The 25,987-nt window shown below is 37.6% G+C and overlaps 1 protein-coding gene across 2 annotated transcripts in view; it reads left to right on the forward strand.

Annotated features, from left to right (window-relative positions):
- Positions 1-5,227: 5,227 nt before the first annotated feature.
- Positions 5,228-25,987, forward strand: part of inppl1a (inositol polyphosphate phosphatase-like 1a) — a 180,404-nt gene continuing 159,644 nt past the window's right edge. The window contains exon 1 of one of the 2 annotated variants that reach the window (XM_051926536.1): positions 5,228-6,347. In XM_051926536.1, coding sequence (XP_051782496.1) covers positions 6,181-6,347 — 167 coding nt within the window. In that variant the 5' untranslated portion in view covers positions 5,228-6,180. The remainder of the gene's footprint in view (positions 6,348-25,987) is intronic. The other variant, XM_051926535.1, reaches the window with a different exon arrangement.

Raw genomic sequence — 25,987 nt, forward strand, 5'->3', positions numbered from 1 at the left:
ATAAAATAAAAATCTTTTAACCACAGAATCAGAAGAAAATTAATTTGCAATGATAATATTAATTTGGCTTATTGCAACTGGATCCCCTCCCAACCCTCTTTTCTCACACCATAAATGTGTGTATTATAGGTTAACTGTTGTTTCTAAATTGGGAAAGTTGCAGCAAGCCCTGCAATGGAAAGGCATTCAATTCAGGTTTGATTCCTGCCCTCAACTCGACCTACAGTTCTGGCTTCCTGTGATTCTATAATGTGATTCTATAGTGGACTAAGTAAGTTAGGAAAACAGATGCAAGGATAATAAAATACTGCTGTGTATAGAGGGATGACAAAATTGGCACATTGGTAACTGCTGCTGTTGCAAGGCTGGACAAAACTGGATTTGATTCAATTCGCATCCAGCATCCTGGTGGAGCTGGCATGTTCATTCACCTTCTATATGTGTCATTTTTCTTCAATATATTGTGTTCCTTTCATGTCCCAAACTTATGAAAGATAATTGACAACTCTATATTATAAATAAAAAAAACTGAAGAGGCGGTTTTTGTACACTTGAAATCTGCAATGTTTGTCAACGGAGTAACGTAAAATAAGTACTATAGGACATTTCAAAAAGATACAAAAAGAAAAACGTTTTCAGTTGGGCTTCCACATAATTATTACTAACTAGTATTTAATGCATGTTGGGACTAATACATAATGAAAATATTTCAGTTTCTTAGGAAAGCTGGATTGATTATTCTTAGCATATCTACCTATACATACTGTATATCTGACTTACTGTCTGCATGACAACTTATGTGTTTTAGAATATGTAACTTCCATTGTTGTAGGGTTCTGCACATGTTCAAATTATTTTCTTGTTATTTTTAAATGATTTTTTATTTATAGTTTGGCAGATGTTTTATGATTCTTAGTACAGGTGGTCATTTTGTTGTTATTGAGCTTTGTAAGACCACAATATACCACAAAGCAGCTTGCTGCAATGTCATCACTCGTGGGCTATTTAAGATGATTATTCAGGCGTCCAAGATTGGACAAAGACCAATTACAAAAATTGGTAATTAAAAAAAAAGTGTAATTCTTTGTAGCTCATTATGTAGCTAGAGCTTTTTAGTAATCATGTATTCAGCTTCGAGTTTTGGTTTTGTGTTTTATACTTTGATGATCAGTTACTGTATATGTTTTGCTGGTTTTGACGCTATCTTTTGTATTGCACAAACATTGCTTCATTTTCTGCATCTAAAAAATATATTTTTTTAGTGGTTTGGTTATAAGCATTACCGGTACTCATAACAAGTGTCATTAGTTAGTAACTGCTTCTCTTTCTATTTTTCTTTCTCAGGATCCTGCTGTGGCGCTATGTGCTGACAGCTGTTGTCGAAGTTTTCCAGCAACGTTATGGAATGTGTCATTGGATTAAAGGCCAACACTTCTTCAGTGATTCAGGCAACACCAGGCTAATAAGTTACTTGATTTGGATAATATAAATGTACAGTGTTCAGGAGGGGCATAGATTGACAAACATTTGCATTTTTAACTACCAGAGATGTATTTTATTCAGGCTTTGGCTTTCTGGAGCTTTTGATTTCCTCTGCTTTGTTTCTAATTGGGCATTCCTATTATTAAAAAAAATAAACATTTGATTGTATCACATCATCACTTATAGGATAAACAGGTAATAGTTTTCACAACATTTCACATACTCTGTACATTTGCACCTTCTTCATTTTGTCTTTTCTTGAAAAATTTTAATTCAAAATATTTTTGCGTCTTCAATCAAAATATAACAATACTATAAGTAAAGGGTACCTGAGTAAACAGATAACATACATTTGTAAAATATTTAATTTATCTACAGAATAGAGTCATCCTAAACTACTGACACAATGTGAAAAAATAATTAGTTCAGAGTTATAGCAATCCAATTGAAGGAACAGAGTCAGATAGAACACAGCAAGTCTTAATTACAGTCAAACCTGCTCAATATAAACCCCACTTATTTTAGTCCTTATCATTGGAGTCAACAGGCATCCACATAGATTCCACAAGCACATGATTCTACAATCAAAGGAAATTCCTGAAGAAACCAGAACAAAAGTTGGAATTTATCAGTCTGGAAAGGTATATGAATACATTTTTAAGGATCCAGGAATCTACTGAAACACAGAGCAATAATCTCCAAATAGAAAAATCTTAGAACACTAGTAATCTTCCCATTAATGGTTGGCCATCCAAAATTACTCCAATCATGCTTTGTAAAAATCATCTAAGAAGTAACAAAGAAACCTAAAAAAACCCCACAGAACTGCAGGCTTCTTTTACATCAGTAACATTCATTTTTTATGACACCACAATATACACTGGGCAAAATGAGCATTATTGGAAAGCAGCAGGTTGGAAACCACTTCTAACCAAGAAGAACATAATGCTCATCTTTTATTTGTCAGGAAACATCTGGATGAACCCAAGTTTTAGGAAAAACTTGTTAGGACAAAAACAACAAATGTGAGACTCTTTGAAGGATATGGTCAAATTAAGATTGGCTTAAAGCAAGCACAGCATTCCACAGTAAGAACATCATACGAGTAGTTTCAACCAACAAGTTATTCAGCAGAAGTGTGTCAAGAAACACTGCTGAGGCTCCTTTATACCAACAGCAACACATCTGCATAATGCCTTACTTTGACAGCCAAGTCAGAATTTTCCTTCCTTTTGAATTTTTCTTGCTTTATATTCATTCCAGTATGTGTGAATATTTATTTATTTATTTACTTACTTATCTATCTATTTATGTATTTATTTATTTGAAGGCCTTCTATAAAGAGCCTAATTTCCCTCGGGGACAAAAAAGTTCTATCAATCTATCTATCTATAGCTGCAGTCATATATGGTGTTGGTAGTGTGATGCTGTGGAGATACTTTGCTCCCTCTGGAACAGGATAATTTATTATAATTGAAGAACTCATAAATTCTGCTCTATATCATAAAATCCTTAAGGAGAATGCCCAGTCATCCAAATATAAGCTAAAGCATAGTTAGTCATGCAGGAACAAAATGATTGAAAACACAAAAGCAAGTCCATTTCATAAGGACTGGAAAGGAGAAAAATTAAAGTTTTACAGTTCAAACTTAAACTTGGCAGAGATGCAATTGTAGGACCTGACACAAGCAGTACATGCTTAATATTGAGTTACAAGAATTGTTTTGGTCTAGCCATTGCATTTAAAGATGATGCTTTCAGGGTCTGTTTGTTTGAGCAAGGTCGAAGGGAACCTCCAGCCTATTGGGGACAAATAAAGTATAACCTATCCATCCCAGGAAGCACTCTAAGCAAATCAGGAATAATTCCTGAAACGGACACCAGTCCTTTGTAGTGTGAATATACAGGCATCTGGGGCAATTTAGCATCACTTATCCACCTAACCTGAATGTCTTTGGAATGGGTGAGGAAACTGGACAAACACGAGGAAACATGTAATCTCCACGGAGACAGAACCCAAGATTTGAACCCTGTTGTTGTGAGGTTCACAGCACCATTATGCCACCCTAGATAGATAGATAGTACTTTATTTTCCCCCAGGGGAACGATTGGCTAAATATATTATGACAAACAACAAATACACACCAGAATGACTAATGAGAAAGAAAACTTCTGACTTGGCAAAAGATGAAAAGAGCTATCATAAGCACAGTGAGACATTATAAAAATGTATCGTCATTGATTTAAAGGAGCCCCCAGTAGCATTTCTTGACATACTTCTGCTGAATAATTTGTTGGCTGAAAGTATTCAGTGTTACTGTGTTAGATGTAAGGAAGAGGATGTGCAGCTTTGTTCATAGTGGCACTCAGTTTTATCTTCATTCTCTCCTCTGTTACTACCTTCAGGGGTGGAGAGTGGATCCCGGAATTGAGCCTGACATTTTAATTAGCTTCATAATTTGGGGGGCCTCTAATGAAATTATGTTACCAGCCTGACACAATACAATGCAGCAAATTGCACTGGCCATCAAAGAGTTGTAGAACATGTAAAGGAAGTCACTATGCACATTAAAGGAGTACAGTCTCCTAAGAAAAAAAGGGTCTGCTCTGGCATTTTTATATAGTTCCTGTTACTCCTCCAATCCCAGCCAGCACACTCCCGTGACCGTATTAGGATATAGCGAGTTGGATATCTAGCAGTTGAATGACTGACTGACTGTTACTACTCCAGTGCTGCCTGTCATTGATGTGGATCCTTAAGTGCTTGTAGCAGTGCACCACCTGTGGTGAAAGCCAATAACCATTTCCATGGTTTTACTGATGTTAAGTTGCAGGCAATTCTTTCTGCATGACGAAACAAAGTTTTCAACCTTACTCCTACACTCTTGTCATATGCCCTTTTTTAATGTACACCATTAGTACAGAACCATTAAAGAATGTCTATAGGTGAAATTAAAAAGATGTAATTTCTTCACTTGTGCGCCCTTTATCAAATATTACATTTTGATTAAAGATTTGAAAACATTTACTGTCACAAATGGGCAGTAGCAGAAGAAACCATGAAAAGGTTTATCACGGCACTCTGTTTCTGTACGTTATTATTATTGTTTCAAATGCATCTCACTAGTATCTGTTTATTTTAATCATATTTATTTATATATGTTAAGGTAATTTTGCGTTATGTTAAAGTAAAGCATATTGAGCTATATTCAATCCATGGAATGTGATAAGCAAACAAACAGACAAATAAATAAATTGTACGTTTGAATTTACCCAACGAAGGACTGATATTCCTTTGAATGTTGCTTGGCTTGCAGAAAATGCTGCTATCTGCCCTTTTTGGGATAAGTGGATTCAGAAAATGGAAGGATTGGTTAATGAAGCAGTATAACAAACAATCAGCACGACCAGCCACTAAGAAGCTAAATTTTCATTCTGCATCGCACCCTCTGAAAGCGCAAAGCAAGAACAAAGAAACAAGATGAATCAATGCATATAAATGGCCAAAGTTAACATTTTTTTCTACATAGGTTCCGACGATGACGCATTATAAAATAAAAAGAGAAATGATGAAGAAACAACGGGATGCCGTGATGACCACTGACTTGCACGTTATTTAGGGCACAAGTCCCAGGTGTGGCTCCCAGTAGCAAGAGAAGGAAATGCGGAGCCGGGCTGTTCACGAGTGAGACCCCGTGTGGCTCGATCTGCGCCCATACACCAGAAGGCCTGCCCAACGTTACGGTGAATAAGCTGCCGCTTTAAGCATCCATGCGGTTCATCCGGGCAGGAAGTTTTTAAACAACTGTAACTTCAAGCGGGGACGAGCTCACTGAGAGGAAGCGAGCGCTGGGGGGTGCTGGGGGCAGGATCTGGCAGGAAAGCGTCGTCCAGTAGCGGAAGGCTAAGGGGTTCACTTTTTAGCAGGAGTGAGGAAATAGTCAAGGAGGAATTAAATGGAGAACGAGACAGCTTTACGGACATTTATAAACGCTTCGGAATTGCGGAAGGAGCAAATGCGGATTCTCTGCCATCGGGGCGACATATAATTACATGGGAGAGCGTCGAGGGACTATAGGAGACACACGTTACCCTGTCGCGGGTGTCTGAATTTGGAATTATCGCTGGAAAAGGCACGTCTTACTTGTGCCAGCAGCAACTTCTGGAAGCTGAACAACGCCAGTTCTTTCCATCTCGTACCTCAGTGGAGTTTATTTTTTTGTTTATTGGATGATATGGGCAAACCGACGAAACGAATAGTTTAAGTGGTGCGATTTAAATCGTGAAGTGCACAGTCCAACTTACAGTACGTTGCGTTTGGGAGACACGCAAGCGCCCTACGAGCCTTCCAGACATACATATGAGCAAGTTGGAGAAGTTTGTGCGGGCGGGCGTCACAGAAGCCCAGTAGTTAATAAACGAGCGGAGTGGTCATACGGACACAAAGGGGGCAGATAAGATCCCCGGTGAACTGCAAAAGGAAAAAAACACCCTCAGAAAGGTGAGCCTGAACACCGCTCGTTCTGACATCTCCTGCTGTGACACGTTTCTGCGCACGCAATGGTCCTATTGTCCTGGGAAAAGAGGCACGAGAACACTTAACTCGGAACAAAATAATAATACTAAATATCGCATACCACGCTTGAAATACTGGAGCCGAGTGTGGTCTGGACAATTGCTGCGTTTATTTAAAGAAGAATGGCCGGCGCCACCGTGTCTCTCTCGTGCGGAGCTTCTCCGACCTGGTACCACCGAGACTTGAGTCGCGCAGCTGCCGAGGAGCTTTTGGCGCGGGCCGGTCGGGACGGGAGTTTCCTGGTGCGGGACAGTGAGAGTGTGAATGGCGCGTACGCCCTCTGTGTCCTGTAAGTTTCCCGGTCTTTGCTGTTACACTTGGCAAGTTGATGTCTTTGTTATTGAGATGTTAAAGTAATCGAGTTCATCATTCTTAAGCATTATTGCCTTATATACAGGTTTCGTTTCGGCCTACTGTAAATGGCTATAGTTACATGTAAGTTGCGGTGCCATTACAGGGCATGGTGGCGCAGTAGATAGCGCGGCTTCTTCCCAGCCCCAGGTGGTTGGATTTTGAATTCTGGCTACTTAACATATTGACTGGAGGTTGTCCGTTTAACTCCCATGCCCCAAAGATACGGCCCCCCAATCCCGTTAACTTACTCTGTTGTGAAATAATAAATCAACGTGTTTCCAGTTCCCCTGCCAAGAATAAAACATATCATATCAAAATACCCCAAAAACTGTAATTAGCGGATTCATGAAATTGATAGAATGGTAGGGCAGGCATTAATGTTGTTGCCTTACAGTGAAACACGGCATCTTGGTTCTGCCGGTGTAGCATATGCATATTTTCCTAGTGTCCACATTAGACGTGTGTTAGGTAAATTGTTGATTCTAAATGATCACAAAGTATGACTGTGCCCCACCGTAGGCTGGCTGCACCTTGTTCAAAGCATGGATAGGACAGACACCGACTCCCTGCGACTGTGAACTAGTTAAGCTAGTAGGCGAGGGCTCAGTTATTTGATGGCTGGAATGAATGCTCAGTCCTCTTTTTAGTCTATTGGGAAGAGTAAAGGTAGGATACAAACGTACATTGGACTTGAATATGTTTTGTTATTAGTTGGCTGCCATTTACAAAAATGGAAGTAACTGATCAGTCTTCACTGTACTTCGGATGGTGTGGTAATTTTAGGGTAAGTACTTTGACGTTGCCTGTAGTCTTCATTTTTCCAATGAGATCTTTTTAGGTCTGTCAGCAGGTAGATAGATCTTTATTGTCATTGTCACTTTTACAAAGGAACAACGAAATTGAAGTAGTGGTGTGTAGTATGTAATAACCAATTTAATTAAGACTTTAGTTCAAAATTAAGGTATAATCATTTGCATAGAGCAATCATTTTGACATATTGTCTAAGAATGTTTTTAAGGTAAAATGCAGTAGTCAATGCAAAGGATAAGAAAGTCTTATTTATGCAAGGAATAGTGGAGGATAAAACATTTGTTACTGTGCAGATAGGAAGAAACTGTTGCTGGAAGCCTGTGCCAAATCTTTGGTTTTAAATGGTAAAAAGTGCAAAGGACTGCCTGATTAACTGAAACTGAGTCACTTTTCCCAAAGGGCCTATAGGCCATGGGTGAATTAAATCCTAGAGACACTTTAAAGGAGAGACAAACGCAGAAGCAATATTCAATTATAAAACGCATGTCCCATAGACATGTATAACTGAAGCTGAAGGGAGTTAACGGAATCGTGTCCTTTTTTTGTTTTTCCATGTAGGCTGTAAGTTACGCAGTAGCTAAAAAAAACAAATAAACCAGAACCATTATAGCCTTTCTCTTGTTATTTTTAGTCGCTAAAATAATATTACAGAATTGATGCCTCATTTGTCCTCTAGAAATATTTTTATACATTCTATTCACAAAAAGAATATCTTTTTGGAATTAAAATTCATTCTTTTCCAGTTGAGCATTGCTGTAACAACATGCAGTTAGGCTGACCAGACCTCTCTGTCCACAGTAACTGTAGCCATTATATGGAAATTATTTAGTCAATACATAAAAAATGTACATTTACCTTCACTAATCAACATACATTCATAATCCGATAATTCAGAGCTGTTTTTTTTTTTTTTTTGCCCTGTGCTGCTTCATGGCCCTGAAGTGGGACTGAGTAAATCAGTAAATGCTTGGATGCTTAATTTAGTGTCTGATATTATTCAAAGTAGGAACCAGCTCTAAATGAGAAACCAGTCCATCGCAAGGCACTTACCCATATCGAGCCATTGTACATTTAGTTTAAAGGATAAGTTCGGCATTTTTCAAGTCAGTTATTGCTTCACAAACATGATTTATATGGATTTGCCACATAAAACTGTATCTTAAAGTTAAGCATTTTCTATAAATAAAAAATATCTTGACCACACTTTCGCTTTACAGTGGGAGGTTATGTAATACAGAATAAAAGCTTAAAAACTTGCCAAATACATTCATTTTCAAGCCAAGACCCCTGTCAAGTATTAATCCACACCTTCCAATTGCACACACATTGTAAAATAGTTTATACATGTAATTTTTGAGAAAAAAAACCCCAAAAAAAACAAGCACCAATATTATGAGATCCAGTCATTTCAAAAGAACACCAGCAGTCTATGACAGCCCAGCACTTAGTGTTTCCACCTTTGACATATGATATCCTTACACACTGCAGCAACCATTCGATGTTAATGTGTTTTAAATTTGTTTCAAAAACTGGAGTATTAGCCATGTCTCTCATTTGTCTTTTTCAGATAAATGTTCTTTAACTTATAAGTCAATTTTTGTATGTACCATCATTTCTGTTCTTTTTAGTTTTTTTCTCTATTAGATTCCATCTTACTACACAAGAAAAGAATGAGTCCATTTCAGTATTCACAGACTGAGCATATTGCAGTCCACACACTGTCCAATAAATGTTTTTGTTACACTATTCTCTTACTTCAGACATTCTATCAACAGTCTTTTCCATCCATGTCTTTCTTTTATGTTCTCAGTTTGTACAACATTTTCTTTCTCTCTAAGGAGGTCTTTCAGATTTCCAACTTTTTCTTAATCTCCCCATTATAAGTTGCAGGAGTGAAATGACAGGTGGTTTAATTTGTTTCTTTACTGCCTTCAAGTTAAATTCACACTAATATTTTCTTTTTGCGTTGCTGGGTTAAAGCAAGATGAGAAAAGGTTTTATAAAGAGATTTGAATTGGTTCACAGCAAAGTTCTTCTTTTAAAAAAAATGCTTTTGTGGGTTGGTTTGCACATGCTGTACAACTGAGAAGTTGCACTATAGGTTTTGTTTGTACATGCCAAGAAAAAGGGTGGAGATTTGAAGCAGACACCTTGAGAGAGTTACCTATTTCCATGTAACTGTTGTGGAAAACCTAAAGGTCACAAAACATTTTTTGTACCTTTGAAAATAAGAGTTTAGTGTAAAAGTGATTTTTTGCTATATACAGATAATTTATGCAAAATTTTTTTAATAAGTGTAATTAAGTGAAAGTGTAATTCTTCGTAATTTAATTGAAACGGCAAAACAACATTAAACAACAACGTGAAATTTACTTCAGTGTGTAAGTGCAAAATATATAGGTATAATATTTATATATACTGAAATGGTTTTATTTCTATATAGTGACATTTAAACTGCCAGTCTGTGCTCTGCTGTAGTTTTAACTTGTTCACAAACAAATACATAGCACTAATATATAAAGGTTAAAGTGCAACAGTTCTGAAAGACTGAAGTTCATCAATAAAGTTCAAGAATAATTCTAATATTCTTTGGGTCTGGCGTAGTTGAATGTTCCTTTCTCAAGCAACTTTTTTTTTTTTTCCCCAAAACAATTACAAACCAAATATTGTGGACTTTTCAAAGGACCTTGAAGACACTGAGCAAACTATAGTCGGTTTGCATTGTTGATTTAGTTTTTACTTTGAGAGTGTTTGATTTTAAGTTTAGGAACATTTTGCCAACACAAGACATTCAACCCATTGTATGTATTTTTGAGTACCACAACATATTAAATATTGCTTTAACACCTCATAAATATTAGTTTTGTTTGTACACCCACCCCTTGATATACATGGAATTATACCTTGGAGGAAATTTTTAAAAATATACAAAGGAGTGGTGGTCTGGTAATGTGGTTGAGAAGTATTTCTGAGTTGGTGCAGTACCATGCCAGTTTCTGTGAGTTTTTTTTTTTTTTTTTGGTTCAAATTAACTCATGGCATTGCTTTGGCTGGTATGACACCCTTTTTCTAAAGTTCATGTCACATAACGAAACTTGTTCTGCGATTGTCCATCGTAGCCTTTATTTGTAAAACTTTAGCAAATAGGGGGCAGTTGTGGTGTGCTCTCATGACTGGAAGTTGTGTAATGTTACATACCCAGTGACTCACTCCAGCTATTCTGCGGCTCCCTCCGACAAGCTGTTAAAGCTGATCAAACGAATAGACTAGAACGTTGGACATCTCTGAGTCCACGGTTCTTGAGGCTGATTGTCCAATTAGCTGTGAACCACCCAGTCTCACTGAGATTGAGGTGGTGAACCAGCTGAGGGTAGGGAAGGCTGCAGGGATCTGTGGTAGCCGGGGTGAACTTCACCAAGCTGGTGGTAAGGCAGTCCTCCTGGCATTGCAAGCAAACTTTGCTTCCATTTGGAGCATGGGCATCATCCCAACAGACTGGAAAAAGTTAAGGCAGTTTTAGTAATCCTGAATCAAATTTTAACAATGTGGCCAGTGCAATGCAAGTCCTGTTGGATGTTTTGAAGATGGCTCATAGGAGTCCGTCATCTATGAGGGCTACATCTGCACGACATGCCAGCTGATCCATCAACTCAAGCTCAGGGTCGCTGCACTGGAGGAGGAGGAGTTGGCTAGCCTGCGTTATAGTAGAGAATTGGTGGACCTGGCCCAGGTGTCCTTTAGAGAGATAGTATGCACCCCCTAAGGTGGTGCGGGAGGAGATTCCAGACCAGACGGGTAGAGATAGGTGGGTCACGGTCACAAGGCATAAGGTAAAGGGTGCACACTGTCCGGGGGCATCAACCCCAGAATTAGAAGGGTCAAACCATTTTCAGGTTCTTGCGGAGCTGGACGGTGTCTCTGATGATTCTGAGGTGGTAGACAGGGATGTGGGCCACTTCAAAACCAGTTCCCAGAAAGAGAGCGAGAGTGCTAGTTGGGGATTCAATCATTAGGGAGATAGAAGCACAGGTTTGTTCTGGAGACAGAGAGTCTTACACAGTGTGTAAGTGCACAGGTGGGTTGACCTCCCTGGAAGAGTGGATAGGCTCTTGGCCAGAGCGAGAGTGGTTCCAGTGTCTGTGTTGGAATAAATGACATACATAAAGGTAGTCTGTCAGTTCTGCGATCCAAATTCAGAGTGTTAGGTGCCAGGCTGAGGAGCAGAACTGACAAGGTAGTATTCTCTGAAGTTCTACCTGTGCCTTGTGGCAGTCCAGGTAAGATTGAGGAGATTACAAGGCTTAACACATTGCTGAAATCTTAGTACAGGGTAGAAGGGTATAGTTTTATGGGGCATCGGAACTCCTTTTTGAACAGATAGGAGTTGTTCTGCCGTGATGGGTTATATCTGAACCGGAGGGGCACCAGTGTATTGGGGAGGTGTATGAGAAGGCTAGTCGATGATTGTTTAAACTAGGAAATGGGGGGATTTTTGGGTGGCAGGGAGTCTAGGACAGGCCAGGTTTAGAAGTATATGTGTAGGAACAAACAACAGTGTAGAGAAATAAAAATGAGCGATAATGTAAATTTTAACCTAACATTTAAATGTAGAAGGAGTAACACATTAAACATAACTTGCCTTAATGCTAGAAGTATCAAAAATAAGGCAAGTGAGTTGGAGCTGTATGTGGCAGAGCATAATTCTGATATTATAGCAATAGCGGAAACCTGGCTAAATAACAAAGATAGGGATGAGTGTAACATAGAGGGATACACATTGTTTTAGGAAGGATATACAGAACAGAAAAGGAGGTGGACTTGCTGTTCATGTCAGACAGAATTTAAATGCAAGTCCTCTTCAGTTGGATGATGAATCCCGTCTTAGTGAGGAAATGTTGCTTTGCCTGGAAAGCATTAGGAAAAGAGGCTTTATTTTAGGAGTGTGTTCAAGACCACCCAATGTAGACAGTAATTTCAACATACATCTTTTTAGTAATATTAAAAAGGCAAGTTTACAAGTGGATATTATAGTCATGGGGGACTTTAATTATCCGAATATGAACTGGGATAACCTTGCAAATGGAGGAGCATAGGAGCATGAGTTTTTAGAAGTAATCAGTGACTGTTTTTTTAACACAGTATGTTAAAGCACCAATGTGGGGTGATGTTGCCTGGATTTATTTATTTATTTATTTATTTATTTTTTTGAATAAGTTAGCTTTGAGGGTGTAGAGGTGATTGAACCACTAGGGTCAAGTGACCATAATATACAGCTCTCAGTGTTTTGTAAGACTGTGGATGCAAAGTCTAAAATTGTTAAGTTAAACTTTGGTAGGGCAAATTTTGAGGAGATATGACAAAGACTAAGGAGGATAGACTGGGATAAGGTTTTAAGTGTGAAGAAGGTCGTGGAGCAGTGGAACAGGTTTAAAAACGTTTTACATGTGATGCAGGACAGGTACATACCTAAATTTGGAATTAATAGGAAATAAAAAAAAAAAAACTCCACAGTGGGTTAATGAAGAGTTAAAAAAAAAAAAAAAAGCTGTAAAGGAAAAAAACAGCTTTATAAGGCATAGAAGACTATTAACTCCAAAGTGAATCGTAGGTTATATGAGAAAATGACGGCAACCATTAAGAAGGAAATTAGGAAGGCTAAAAGGAAGTTGGAAAGGAATATAGCAGATATGAAAAATTAGATGGATAGGACTGGAGAGCTTTGTTGGGGTGAATGGCCTGTTCTCATCCAGATTATACTAATGTTCTGATTTGTTTTGTTTTTCAAATTGGAGTACAGGCAGGTTGAGTGACTTGCTTTTATTTGGGCTAATGATTTGACAATAGCAAATTTTGAATGCAAACTGAAGCTATCTTGGCTCAAATTCTATAAAGTAGGGCAAAGATTAAGAAATGTATGCTGCGCTGCCATAGGCCAGGGATTGTGGAAGCATTCAGATGCAATTGTGTCATTATGTTGTAATAATGTGCATCTGTTGATGGAGCATGCTGTTTACATTGGCAGGACTATAATTCTAAACTTTAGATCTAGCATTTTACATTACCTTATGAAGGTAAGCACTCCACTTAATTGGCTAGATATTTCTGACTCAATAAATAGTGAGAGTGCTTTGGTGTGACTACTTCTATGTATTTGAGTAATAATCGACTGAGGTAAACCGATAACAGCTGTCTGCAGATGTGTGTTTTAAGTGTGTTGCCTCTTACTTTAATTTCTTTGGTAGGTCTTTGGTTCTTCACCCTCTTTACAGACATATTTCTGAAAGCATTTTAGTTGTGTTTTTTAATTGAGCTTCACAAACCTTACCTATGTGAATTTCGCTCTTGTACTTGTTATTATCAGTGTCGTATGCAAAGTAATCCCAAATGGTACTTCCCCCATATGCAACAAATTCTTTGCTGTGTGCCATATTCAGAAACATTTTCTTTGTAACTGGTCAACAACCATGCTCAATAGGCTAGTGTATGTAGTCACATGGTACATTGTTGCGTCTTTCCTTTTTTACTAATCAACTATGTGCTTCTGTTATTTTGTTTATTTAATAAAATAAAAAAAATACTTTTTTCATCTCAATTTTATTCCAGTTAATTTTTGAGTATGCAGTTTTATTGTCAGATATTTTGTGTTTTTCACTCATCTTTAAGTTATTTTTGTATTTTGATCAGAGAGACAACGTTTTTAGTTGTTAGTTTTGTTTAATGGTATTGACCTTGATGCAATCCTTTGCTGCAATTAAGAGACTTCTCAGTTTTTAACTTTTCCTCTGCTTATCTATCAAATAGCTATATTTGTTCAGAACTGAAATATTGCATATGCTAGCATAAATTTATTTACAGTTTAATAAATATGAGAGGTTTTGCAAATAAACGGTTTGGTTATATGCTATGTTGTTGTTTTTGAAAATTTGTGTGATTTCACAAAGCCTGTATTCAGGAAAGGGTGCAAAATGAAAAAACAAACTGAATATTGTAGAGACGAATGAGCTCAAACTGCTGATGCAGGTGAGTCTGGGGTGAAAATGTACAGGAGCAGATAAGAGCTTTCTTGAGAATCTTCCCACTACATACTTATGGTTAAGAGCTTTAAATAATCTATGATCCTTTTAAATGAAATAGTTATTGTTTTTGGTTAGTCAGTTCTTTATATCAAGTCCACACAACAGGGTGAACAAAGTTCCTTTTTCTAGTAAGCAGTATTTTTAGGAACAAGAAGATTGTGAAGTGCACATATCCAGTTAATGCATGTATTTTTTTAATGTGTAGTTTTTTCTTTTTGCTAATATTATTATTTTTTTGGGATATGTATATATAATTATTATTATAGCCCTTGGGAAATACTTATTTAAATATACATTTGCATTGGTGGAGCAGGAACTATAAAAAGCAAACAACAGGACACAGTATATGTCTGCTGTGTTCAGAAAAGCTCAATTGAGTTTTTATTATGACATACAGTATACAGGGAGATGGATGGAGATATATACATATATACAGTTAGGTCCAAAAGTATTTGGACAGTGATACAATTTTTGTAATTTTTACCCCACCACAATATACTTGATATACAGCAAGCATTATGTGATTAAAGTGTAGACTTTGAGCTTTAATTGAAGGGTTTTGCCAAAAATATCCATCCATCCATCCATTTTCCAACCCGCACAGGGCACAAGGCGGGGAACCAATCCTGGGCAGGGTGCCAACCCACTGCAGGACACACACAAACACACCCACACACCAAGCACACACTAGGGCCAATTTAGAATCGCCAATCCACCTAACCTGCATGTCTTTGGACTGTGGGAGGAAACCGGAGCACCCGGAGGAAACCCACGCAGACACGGGGGCCAAAAATATCTTATGAGCCATTTAGGAATGACAGCCATTTTTCTGCATAGATCCCCCCCCCCCCCCCCCCCCCCCCCAATTTCCAGGGACTTGAAAGTATTTGGACAAACTAACATAATTATAAATGATCCTTTTCAATATTTGGTTGAAAATCCTTTGCAGTCAGTGACTGCCTGGAGTCTGGCACCCATTTCCAAATGGTGGGTTTGCACTCTAGTGATGCTTTGCCAGGCCTTTGCTGCAGCTGTCTTCAGTTGCTGCTTGTTCATTGTACTTTCTGCCATTAGCTTTGTTTTCAGCAAGTGAAACGCATGTCCAGTTGGGTTGAGATCAGTTAATTTACCAAATCCAAAGTCCAATTACCTATGGGCCTAAATGTATGTATATTTGTGTGTGTGTGTGTGTGTGTCTAGTACAGGGGTGCCCAATGCGTCGATCGCGATCAACCGGTAGATCGCATTGCATTAAAAAAAAAAAAAAAAAATGTTTTAAACGTTAGTCTATCATATATACGCCCTATGGCATTTGCCACTTGATTGACATACAGGGCGGCCAGTCTGAGATGTTTCTCCCGCATGCACGATCAAACGTGCGAGCTACTACAGAACTCCGGCTGTGATCTAGTTAGTCTTCCAATTTATATCGACTAAAGAAGGGATTTAAAAAAAAAAAAATTTGTTTGGGGAGTGTATGGGCTGGATGTGGAATTGGAAGAGGATTTTTTTTCTCACAATGTCACAATCGAAGTGCATTTGTCTGATCTGTCAATCTGTCATTGCTATTCCAAAGAAGGAAAATGTGGAAATGCACTTTTGAACTGTTCATAAAAACTACGAAACTGACTTCCTTCCGAAAAGCGATCTGAGAAAGGAGAGGGAACTAAAATTGCAGTTAATCAGACAGCCGTCATTTTTCACTCGGCTGAATTCAAAAGCTCAGTTAATGCTTTCAAACGAAAAATGCAACATCTGTCCTTAAAGCTGCAGCGCCTTGATTTGGGGAACATCCAAAACCTTGCGTCAGAGCTGGATACGCAATGGAAGGCGTGTGCGCAACTTGACAGCATACGCTACACAGAGCAGATTGAAAATTGCCTGTCAGACTTTGACAGACAGTTTCAAGACTCAGCTTTACTTGAGCCCTAAATGGATAGCACTTAAATGTAGCGATTGGAAGATGTTAAGGGTGATTCACCCGCATCAAAAATTGCAACACTGTTTCACCTAAAACTCCTCTACAGTGGAAGATGAGATTTTGACACTACAGGATGACATTCGGCTGAAGTCTGGGGCTCTTGGACAGTTTTGGAACTTACTCACAGAGGAAAAGTACCCAAACATGAGGAAATGTGCTACCTCCTTGACTGCATTATTTGGCTCTACTTATTTATACGAGTCAGCCTTTTCCCACATGAAGATTATTATATCCAAATACTGTAGTGACCATAAATGTATTGAATTGTTATTGTGCCATAAAGGTTATTCAGTTATGCAAGGTACGACAACATATATTTTATGTATAAAGTTTACTATAATATATAATATACAGTAATCCCTCGCTATATCGCGCTTCAACTTTCGCGGATTCACTCTATCGCGGATTTTATATGTAAGCATATTTAAATATATATCGCGGATTTTTTGCTGGTTCGCGGATTTCTGCGGACAGTGGGACTTTTAATTTCTGGTACATGCTTCCTCAGTTGGTTTGTCCAGTTGATTTCATACAAGGGACGCTATTGACAGATGGCTGAGAAGCTACCCAACTAGAGCGCGTATTACGTATTAAATAAAACTCCTCAAATATATTGTGAGTACGGGGGCTGTTCGCACCCCTAGAGGATACGGCCGCTCCTCAAAAAACGCTGAAAGATTACCTTCACATTGCTCTCTTCCTTGCTGGGCTTACATATTGCTGCTTTGTCAAGCGATATGCTTCCCGCACTGTGCTTCGCATACTTAAAAGATCAAACAGCACGTATTGATTTCTGATTGTTTGCTTTTCTCTCTCTCTCTGACATTCTCTGCTCCTGATGGAGGGGGGTGTGAGCAGGGGGGCTGTTCGCACCCCTAGACGATACCGACGCTCGTCTCAAATGCTGAAAGATTACCTTCACGTTGCTCCTTTCTGTGTAGCTGCTTTATCAAGCGACATGCTTCCCGCATGGTGCTTCGCATACTTAAAAGCTCGAAGGGCACGTATTGATTTTTGATTGTTTCTCTCTCTCTCTGACATTCTCTGCTCCTGACGGAGGGGGTGTGAGCAGAGGGGCTGTTCGCACACTAGCCTAGATGATACAGACGCTCCTCTAAAAAATGCTGAAAGACTACCTTTACATTGTACATCCTTGCAGCTGCTTTGTCTGGCGGTGCTTCGCATTCTTAAAAGCCAAACAGCCCTATTGATTTTTGTTTGCTTTTTTCTCTGTCTCTCTGACATTCTCTGCTCCTGACGCGCACTCCTTTGAAGAGGAAGATATGTTTGCATTCTTTTGTGAGACGGAACTGTCATCTCTGTCTTGTCATGGAGCTAAGTTTAAACTTTTGAAAAAGAGACCAATGTTTGTTTGCAGTGTTTGAATAAAGTTCCTGTCTCTCTACAACCTCCTGTGTTTCTATGCAAATCTGTGACCCAAGCATGACAATATAAAAAATAACCATATAAACATATGGTTTCTACTTCGCGGATTTTCACCTTTCGCGGGGGGGTCTGGAACGCAACCCCCGTGATAGTGGAGGGATTACTGTATATAGCATTTTTCATGTAGGTAGAGAATTTCGACCTGGTCATTTTAAAAGTAGCTCGCAAACAGAAAAAGTGTGGGCACCCCTGGTCTAATAAATCAAATTTTTATATATACAGTGATCCCTCACTATATCATGCTTCACTCTATCGCGATTTTTTTCTCATACACGCTTACATCACTACACATGCGTTTTCTGAGAACTTTTATCTAAGCCCCACGATGGCTCCTAAACGTGCTGCTTTTTCTAAGCCTTCTGACAATAAAACTAAGCGCCGGAGGAAGATGCTTACCATCCAGGAGAAGGTGAAACTCTTGGATATGATCAAAGATGGCAATACCCTACAAAAGCCTCCTCACGCATATGAAAAGACAGCGCCAGCAACTGCCTATCAAGATGTTCTTCAGCCATGCACCCAGACACCCACTGCCTACTCCTAGTACTCCTTCAGTGGAAGAAGACAACGACGCACCTGCTGAAGATACTGCACCACCTGAAGACTCTCCTACTGAGGTCGTGCCTTCATAGGTTAGTGGTTGTGTGTAAGAACTGTGTGTGTGTAATTAAATGTACAGTACAATAATAATAATATGATCTTTGTAACGTCTAATATGTCTTATTTTCTCTTATTTTGTCTAATATATTGGGTAACACGAGTGTAATGGTGACTAAAGGGTGTTATTTCATGTCTAGAGGGCTCTAATAATGTTAAACATATTTAGAAGGTCGTAAACAGGTTTTCTAAACTCTGTGAAAATATTCGATTTATAAATAAAGAATCCTACTTCGTGAAAATTCATTTATCACAGTAGAGACTGGAATGGATTAACCGTGATAAATGAGGGTTCAATGTATATAATAAATTAATTAAACATGTATATATATTAATGCTGCTTTATACAGGCAAACAATGTTAAAGACATTATATATTATATATATTATATAGGATCTGGTCTATCCATCATTCTTTATCAAAAAAAAAAGAAAAAAGCTTTTTCAATAACAGTGAATAAACAGTGATAGCAACATCATACACTAAATACAGTAACAGATTATATACACAAGAAACATACAGCGCTTAGTAGAAATGGCTTCTGAGTAACCTTATAACCTGTGAAAAAAAAACTGATCCTGAATCCATTGGTGCAAGTGTTGATGATATGTTAGCGTTTACTGAAATGGAGTAGGGTGATTATATAACTAAAATGAATTATATATAACGAATTATATATAACTATTATTATTAGTTAATAACTATTAGTTATTTATTGACACTTGGGTCACAAGTTGGTAGTGTTCAAAGGTTTAGAAATGTTTTTGACTTAGTTATGCATATGTTTAGTGAATTTTAATTTAATATGTTTTTAGTGCAGGGATTTGGGAATTTTCCCTTTTGTGTAAAACTCTGCATGTTTTAAATTAAAGTTTGATAATTCTGCTTCTCTTCCAATTGGAAAAAAATGAAGGCTATAGTTGTTGTAAATGATATGTCATAATAGTTTGTTTATCAAACATCTCAGAATTACTTACTAGTAATTGCAGTAAAAGTCTTGTCTAGGATAAGAATTTGGACAACCTCAGAGCAAGACATAATTAGTATTTATGAAGGGTCCTACACATACTCCCAGTGAGGTGTGGGAGTTCATTTTTGAGAATGAATGACATGACGACTTCATGACACTCTGAGCTGGAAACTGGAAGTCATGATAAGATTTTGTTGTTTCTGATACTAATGCTTAGGCTGCACCACAAAGGCAATAATAATGAAATTAATAGTATAATATTTGAAGTAGTAGAAGAAGGAAAACATAATGAGGTAGGATATTGCACTAAGCTGCGCCTACCTAATTGTTGCCATTTTGCAACAACATCAAGAATAATAATGTAATGAGGACCGAGATGGAAAGATCAAGACACACACATGGTGAAGTAGAGCAAAGCCCAAGCATGTTTGTTTAACAATGAATGCTCTAGAAATTGTTCCTGCCTTGCACTCTATGATTGCTGGGATAGAGTCTAGCTTCCCAGCAACCTTGCTCAGGATATAGTGAGTTTAGAAAATGGATCGGTGAATGAATGATCCATAGCTGTACTTTCAGATGAATCACTTTCCCACTTTTATGGCCTCTGGAAACGCATCATAAAGTAACAGTTATTGAAACTAGCCACTGCTGTGCTGTTTCTTTTGGCATATTCACTTTTCCAGTGTTCCTGATTGTCTACCACTATAGTGTTCCTTGTTCCTCTCCGTCATCCCCCTCTTATATTCTCCGAGGCTCTATTTATCCAGTGCTCCAGAAGTTTCCACCTGCCTTCTTGAACCTTCCAGGCTTCTAAAATGTATTTGAAATGTTCCAAGGGTCCATTGAATGCACCGTTCAGCGCACCTGTGACATTTTGCTGTCAATGATCCATCTAGCCTTGTATAGTTCATGGTAATATGTTGGCTGTTACAATATGGTTAGCATTTACAGTCGTGGCCAAAAATTTAGAGAATGACACAAGTATTGGTTTTCACAAAGTTTGCCACTTTATTATTTTTAGATCTTTTTGTCAGATCTTTTTCTATGGTATACTGAAGTAGTGCTGGGCGGTATACCGGTTCATACCGAAAACCGTTGTTTTCAGGGAGCAGGAATATCATGAAATTAATGTATTTTGTGTGCTGCCTGTGCCTCTTCTTAGTGCAAGAGGAAGTCAGTTTAACATGGCTCGGGGAACATAACACAAAGCATTTAATGTGCTACATAACTTATGACAGGGTTTGAGAAAATCTAGTGAATTAAACATTGATTTTAGGATGAAGTTTATGACATTCTACTTTAATGACAAAATAAACTACAAGAATAAAGTGGAAATGTCGACTTTAATCTCGACACATAGTTCTTTTTTTTTTTTTTTTTTTTTCTTCACTGTGTCCGTATTTTCTTTTCTTCATCGTGGCCCTAATATGATTCCGTAGGGCTATACCACAAATAGCATTCTACATGCAAGTTGTAGTTTTATTATTTATGTATATAGCTTAGCTTGAAGCAAGGTCCATATTAATGCAGTTTGCCTTAATGATGGTTCAGTTGGTAAAGATGTCATCACCAAGTTGGACTTGTTTTATTTTATATTTATTTGGTGAATACTGTGTAATGCACCTAGGCTTGAAGTCTTGGAAGTAATAATATTATTACTGGAAGTTGCACTATTTATTTTATTGTTATTATTTATTAGTTTAAATATTACACAGTTTAATGATGGTAAAGTTGTTTAAAAGTCACTTTATCATGTCAGTGGACAGAGATTGTTAACATTAACAAAGTGTAGTTGGTTTACAAAAATATTTACTATTTATTCCTTTTCTAAGACATGTTCAGTGCAGTGCAACTTTTGACAAGCACCTCTGGATATTTTACTAGTCTAGTAAGTCTAAATGCCTCTTTGGATGGTTAAAAATATGTTGTCAAAATTTTAGTTTAAGTTGTTTGCAAACATTGTTCAATAAAAAGGTTCTATATTTTGACTGCATGGCCCCATCATTTTATAGGGCCATGCAAACCTGTATTAATACTTGTGTGCACATTAAAATATTTTTTTGTACAATGTACAGATCTCATGACAATGGAATAGGTTATTCTTAGCCAGTAATTGCAGTGAAAAACGTGGTTAACATCCACTCATGCATGGGGGGAAAAAAATACCGTCCAATACCATGAAACCGGAGTAATTTTGAAAAATACCATGATATAGAATTTTGGTCATACCGCCCAGCACTATACTGAAGTATAATTACAAGTAAGTTTCAAAAGCTTTTATTGAAAATTACTTTGTTTATGCAAAGAGTCAATGTTTGCAGTATTGGTCCTTCTTTTTTAAGACATCTGCAATTCACCCTGCCATGCTGTAAAATCAACTTCTGGGCCAAATCCTGACTGATGGCAGCCCATTCTTGCATAATCAATGCTTGGAGTTTGTCAGAATTTGTGGGTTTTTGTTTGTCCACCTGCCTGTTGAGTTTTGACCACAAGTTCTCAATGGGATTAAGGTCTGGGGAGTTTCCTGGCCATGGACCCAAAGTTTCAATGTTTTGTCCCCCATGCCACTTGGAGCACTGTGCCATAAGGCAAAAGTGATAACTATCATACTGGAAAAGGCATTGTTCAACACCAGACTGTTTCTGGGTGGTTGGGAGAAGTTGCTCTTGGATGATGTTTTAGTACCATTCCTTATTCTTGGCTGAAAAGTTTGATGCAGATTTCAAGAAATGGTTGGTTTTGACATATCCAGATCATCACTATTGCAGAGCTGCATTTTACTCATAAAGTAACCAACACATTAATGTTGGCTGACTTTACAAGGCTTCTCTGTGTAGATTGTGCGATCATGTACATACAAGGTATGTTACTAATATTATTCCATTTCTGTCAGATTAAATTCATTGTTGTCCAGTGTTTCCAAAACTTTCAGATTTCCCTGGTATAGTATTTGTTTGGTTATTGCTGTAAATACTAGCTTTGCATAGAGGGTTTATCATCTGGCTAGGATTTAAAAAAAAAAAAAAACAGATATTGGGAACATATATCCCAAATAACCATCATCCTGCCACCTGTCTTACCAGGAGAGCTGATATCCTAGATTGCTGTTGCTGTTTGCTGGTTGATCAGTTCAGCACTTTGCAGCTTTCATATGTTAATTTTGTGCAACTGTGCAAATTTTATTTATATATATTTTTTTATATTAACTGGTAGCATTTTGCTATCTATCTATCTATCTATGTAATATAATGCAAAGTTGCCTGACTCACTCACTCATTTTTCTATTGAGTTAAACTGCTGATTTTCAGCAGGGTGGTACATCTAGGCCAGTAGGTATCCATTAAGAAAGCGCATTTCAATATATAAATATTTACAGGAAACTCTCCCCAAGAGAAAAAATAAACATCTCAAAATCTCAAACACCTTGACAGTTGTGATAGAAATTTGGTTAAGTTATAGAAAAAACAAAAATAGCCGATTTTGTTTTTTTTTTTTTTCTCCAATCAATGCTCACATCTCAATTTTTTTTTTCTTTTCTGCTGAGCAACATGAAGCAATGTGAATGAAGGCAACTACCAGCAGCCTTGAGTGTTCGGAAGGGTGCTATATAAATATAATTTATTATTATTACCAGAAAAGAATGGGAAGAACACAAGTTCAGTGAAGCTCAAAGTAGACATGCTTAGCAAGTTGCCTCCTTGTGTACATATTTTTTCAGGTTCTTCTTAATCCTTGCGATGCGGTATAAAACAAATACAAATTCGAAGAGGGGTTGACCTCCATAGACTGTTGATCATGCTAAAATAAAGTGCATATACTTTAAACAAATGGAAAGAAGTTGATGGGCCCTTGTTGTTGAAATATATGCAATTTTGCAGAGAACTGGGGTTTCCCCTTAGAAGTCATACTATGATGTGCTGCAAAGCAAAAACAGTGAACGGCTGGTACAACCACGTACCAGCTCACTTCAAGCTATATGTACAACATAAACCAGACACAATGGCATGCCTTGGAAAGTTTAAACGCTTGCTCAAATCAGTAAAAGAAAGAACATACAGGAGGTAGACATTACAGTGCTTTTTAGTGGGCTGCTATCAGCATGCCCCATCTTCCCCCACCCTCATTTGACTACTGTGTTGTCGTATAACAAGTTTGAAGACCTCTTGTTTTTGCATAGTGTACTCCTGCTGAAGCTGTTCACATTGCTTATTAATTTAATTGTGGCAGTATTTGTCATCCGCTTTTATTAAACCTTCTCTTTTACATTTTGGTAGTTTGTGGTAATTGTAGTTGTCATTGCCACTTTGACCAAGTTATTTCTCTATACCTTGAAATGGCAGTGTAGTGGAGACTGTGGCATCAACTGTGACAAATTCACCATCTTACCTTTGTCATGTTCCTGCAAAGACATGGACACTAGCCTGAACTGTAGTATGTTGTTGAATGCACAGGAAAGAGCTGCTTGGCTAGCTAGCTTAGGTAAGATATGCTTTGACTTGTTTTCTTCTCTTTTGTGGTTGGCTGGCATTAGCTTACCAAGTGTTTGTATAACCATATCTTTACTTTATAGCAATTAAAAAGATCTAATTAACGTATATATGCATAGAATAGGGTATTTCCAGCAGTGTTTTCCTGGCCAGTGAAAAGAGTTTAACATGCTGGTTCTCAAAGGGCAGTTGTCTGGTCTGGGCTGTACTACTTTCATCTTCATTAGCAGCAGAAAGGATTCACATACGAAACTAGAGATGCAGGGCTCAATTTGTCTGTTATGATCCAGATATCAATATTGAAATGTTAAGTATCTGACAATACTTATACCAATCTAATATTTTTCTCTTTAAAAATTACTAAGCTTGAAATTATCTATTTGTATCGGTGGACTTAATGTCAGTCTAAAACTACCATGTCCAAACTACTCTACAGGGAAAAGAACACAACATGGCTTATACAGATCTGCTCCTTTGTATTATTCAATTGAGCTCTCACACAAATAAAACAAATATTACTTAATGTGTAAATTTGTGTTAAATTGGAGCATTTTAAACAAAATAATTACTATTTGAGTATACTTACAAGACACGTAAAATTAGTCATAAATAAAATATACTAAAATCTCTGTATACCTCAACATATAAACAAAAATACTTACAACAGATTTTTATAATTTTGACATGAAACAGTGGCATTTTTTTCTAACTAATCAATCATTAAAAATAATGCAATATAAATCTGAAGAAAATCTATTACTCTTTAACTTAATTGACTGCCTTACTTAACTTTAAAAACAAAAACCATTACTTCTTGCGTTATCTTTCTTATCTTTTAAACATTCCATCATTGCACTGTTTCATGAGGTTAATTTTTATTTAGAAAAATTAGCATTTCACCTTTCTCAGCAGTCAGTCTAGTTTTCTTTTCGTCAATTACTTCAGATGTAATGCTTAAGAGCCTCTCACCCTCCACACCACCACTGACAAATTAAACAAAAATTAAGTTCCAAATATTCTTATTAAAAGTAAGTATATATTAGATTATAGTATAGTACATTTGCAGTTTTATGTACAACCCCAGTTCTAAAAAAGTTGGGACACTATTTAAAATGTAAAAAAAAAAAAAAAACGATGCAATGATTTGCAAATCTCTTAAACCCACATTTTATTCACAAATAAACATAGGTAACATATCAAATGTCGAAAGTGAGACATTTTACTATTAGCTCATTTTGAATTTGATGGTAACATGTCTCAAAAAGTTGGGATAGGGCCATGTTTACCACTGTGTAGCATCCCCTCTTCTTTTAACAGTACGTAAATATCTGAGATCTGAGGAGTCCAGTTATTGGACTTTTGGGAGAGGAATGTTATCCCATTCTTGTCTGATAAAGGATTATAGCTGCTCAACAGTCCTGGGTCGTCTTTGTCGTATTTTTCGTTTTGTGATGTTGCAAATGTTTTCAGTTGGTGAAGGTCTGGACTGCAGACCGGCCAGTTCAGCACCTGGACTCTTCTACTATGAAGCCATGCTGTTGTAATATATGCATTATGCGGTTTAGCATTGTCTTGCTGAAATGTGCAAGGCCTTCCCTGAAAAAGACGTCATCTGGATGGGAGCATATGTTGCTCTAAAACCTATATATATCTTTTAGCATTGATGGTGCCTTTCCAGTTGTGCAAGCTGCCAATTCAATAGGCACTAAATGCACCCCCCAAACCATCAGAGATGCAGACTTTTAAACTGGGTGCTGATAGCGAGCCAGGTGGTCCTGCTCCTCTTTAATCTTGAGGACACAGCATCCATGTTTTACTAAAAGAGTTTGAATTGTCTGACCATAGATACAGTTTTCTACTTTGACTCAGTCCATTTTAAATGAGCTTTGGCCCAGAGAAGACGGTAGTGTTTCTGAATCATGTTCACATATGGCTGCTTCTTTGCATGTTGGAGTTTTAACCTGCAGTTGTGGATGGCTCGGCGAACTGTGTTCACAAAGAATGATTTATGGAAGTGTTCCTTAGCCTATGCAATGATTTCCATGAGAGAATCGTGCCTGTTTTTAATGCAGTGCCACCTGAGGGCTCGAAGATCATGGGCATCCAATATTGATTTTTTGGCCTTGTGTCTTGTGCACATTGATTTCT

Source organism: Erpetoichthys calabaricus, chromosome 4 (assembly GCF_900747795.2).
Source record: "Erpetoichthys calabaricus chromosome 4, fErpCal1.3, whole genome shotgun sequence".
Taxonomy (NCBI): Eukaryota; Metazoa; Chordata; class Cladistia; order Polypteriformes; family Polypteridae; genus Erpetoichthys; species Erpetoichthys calabaricus.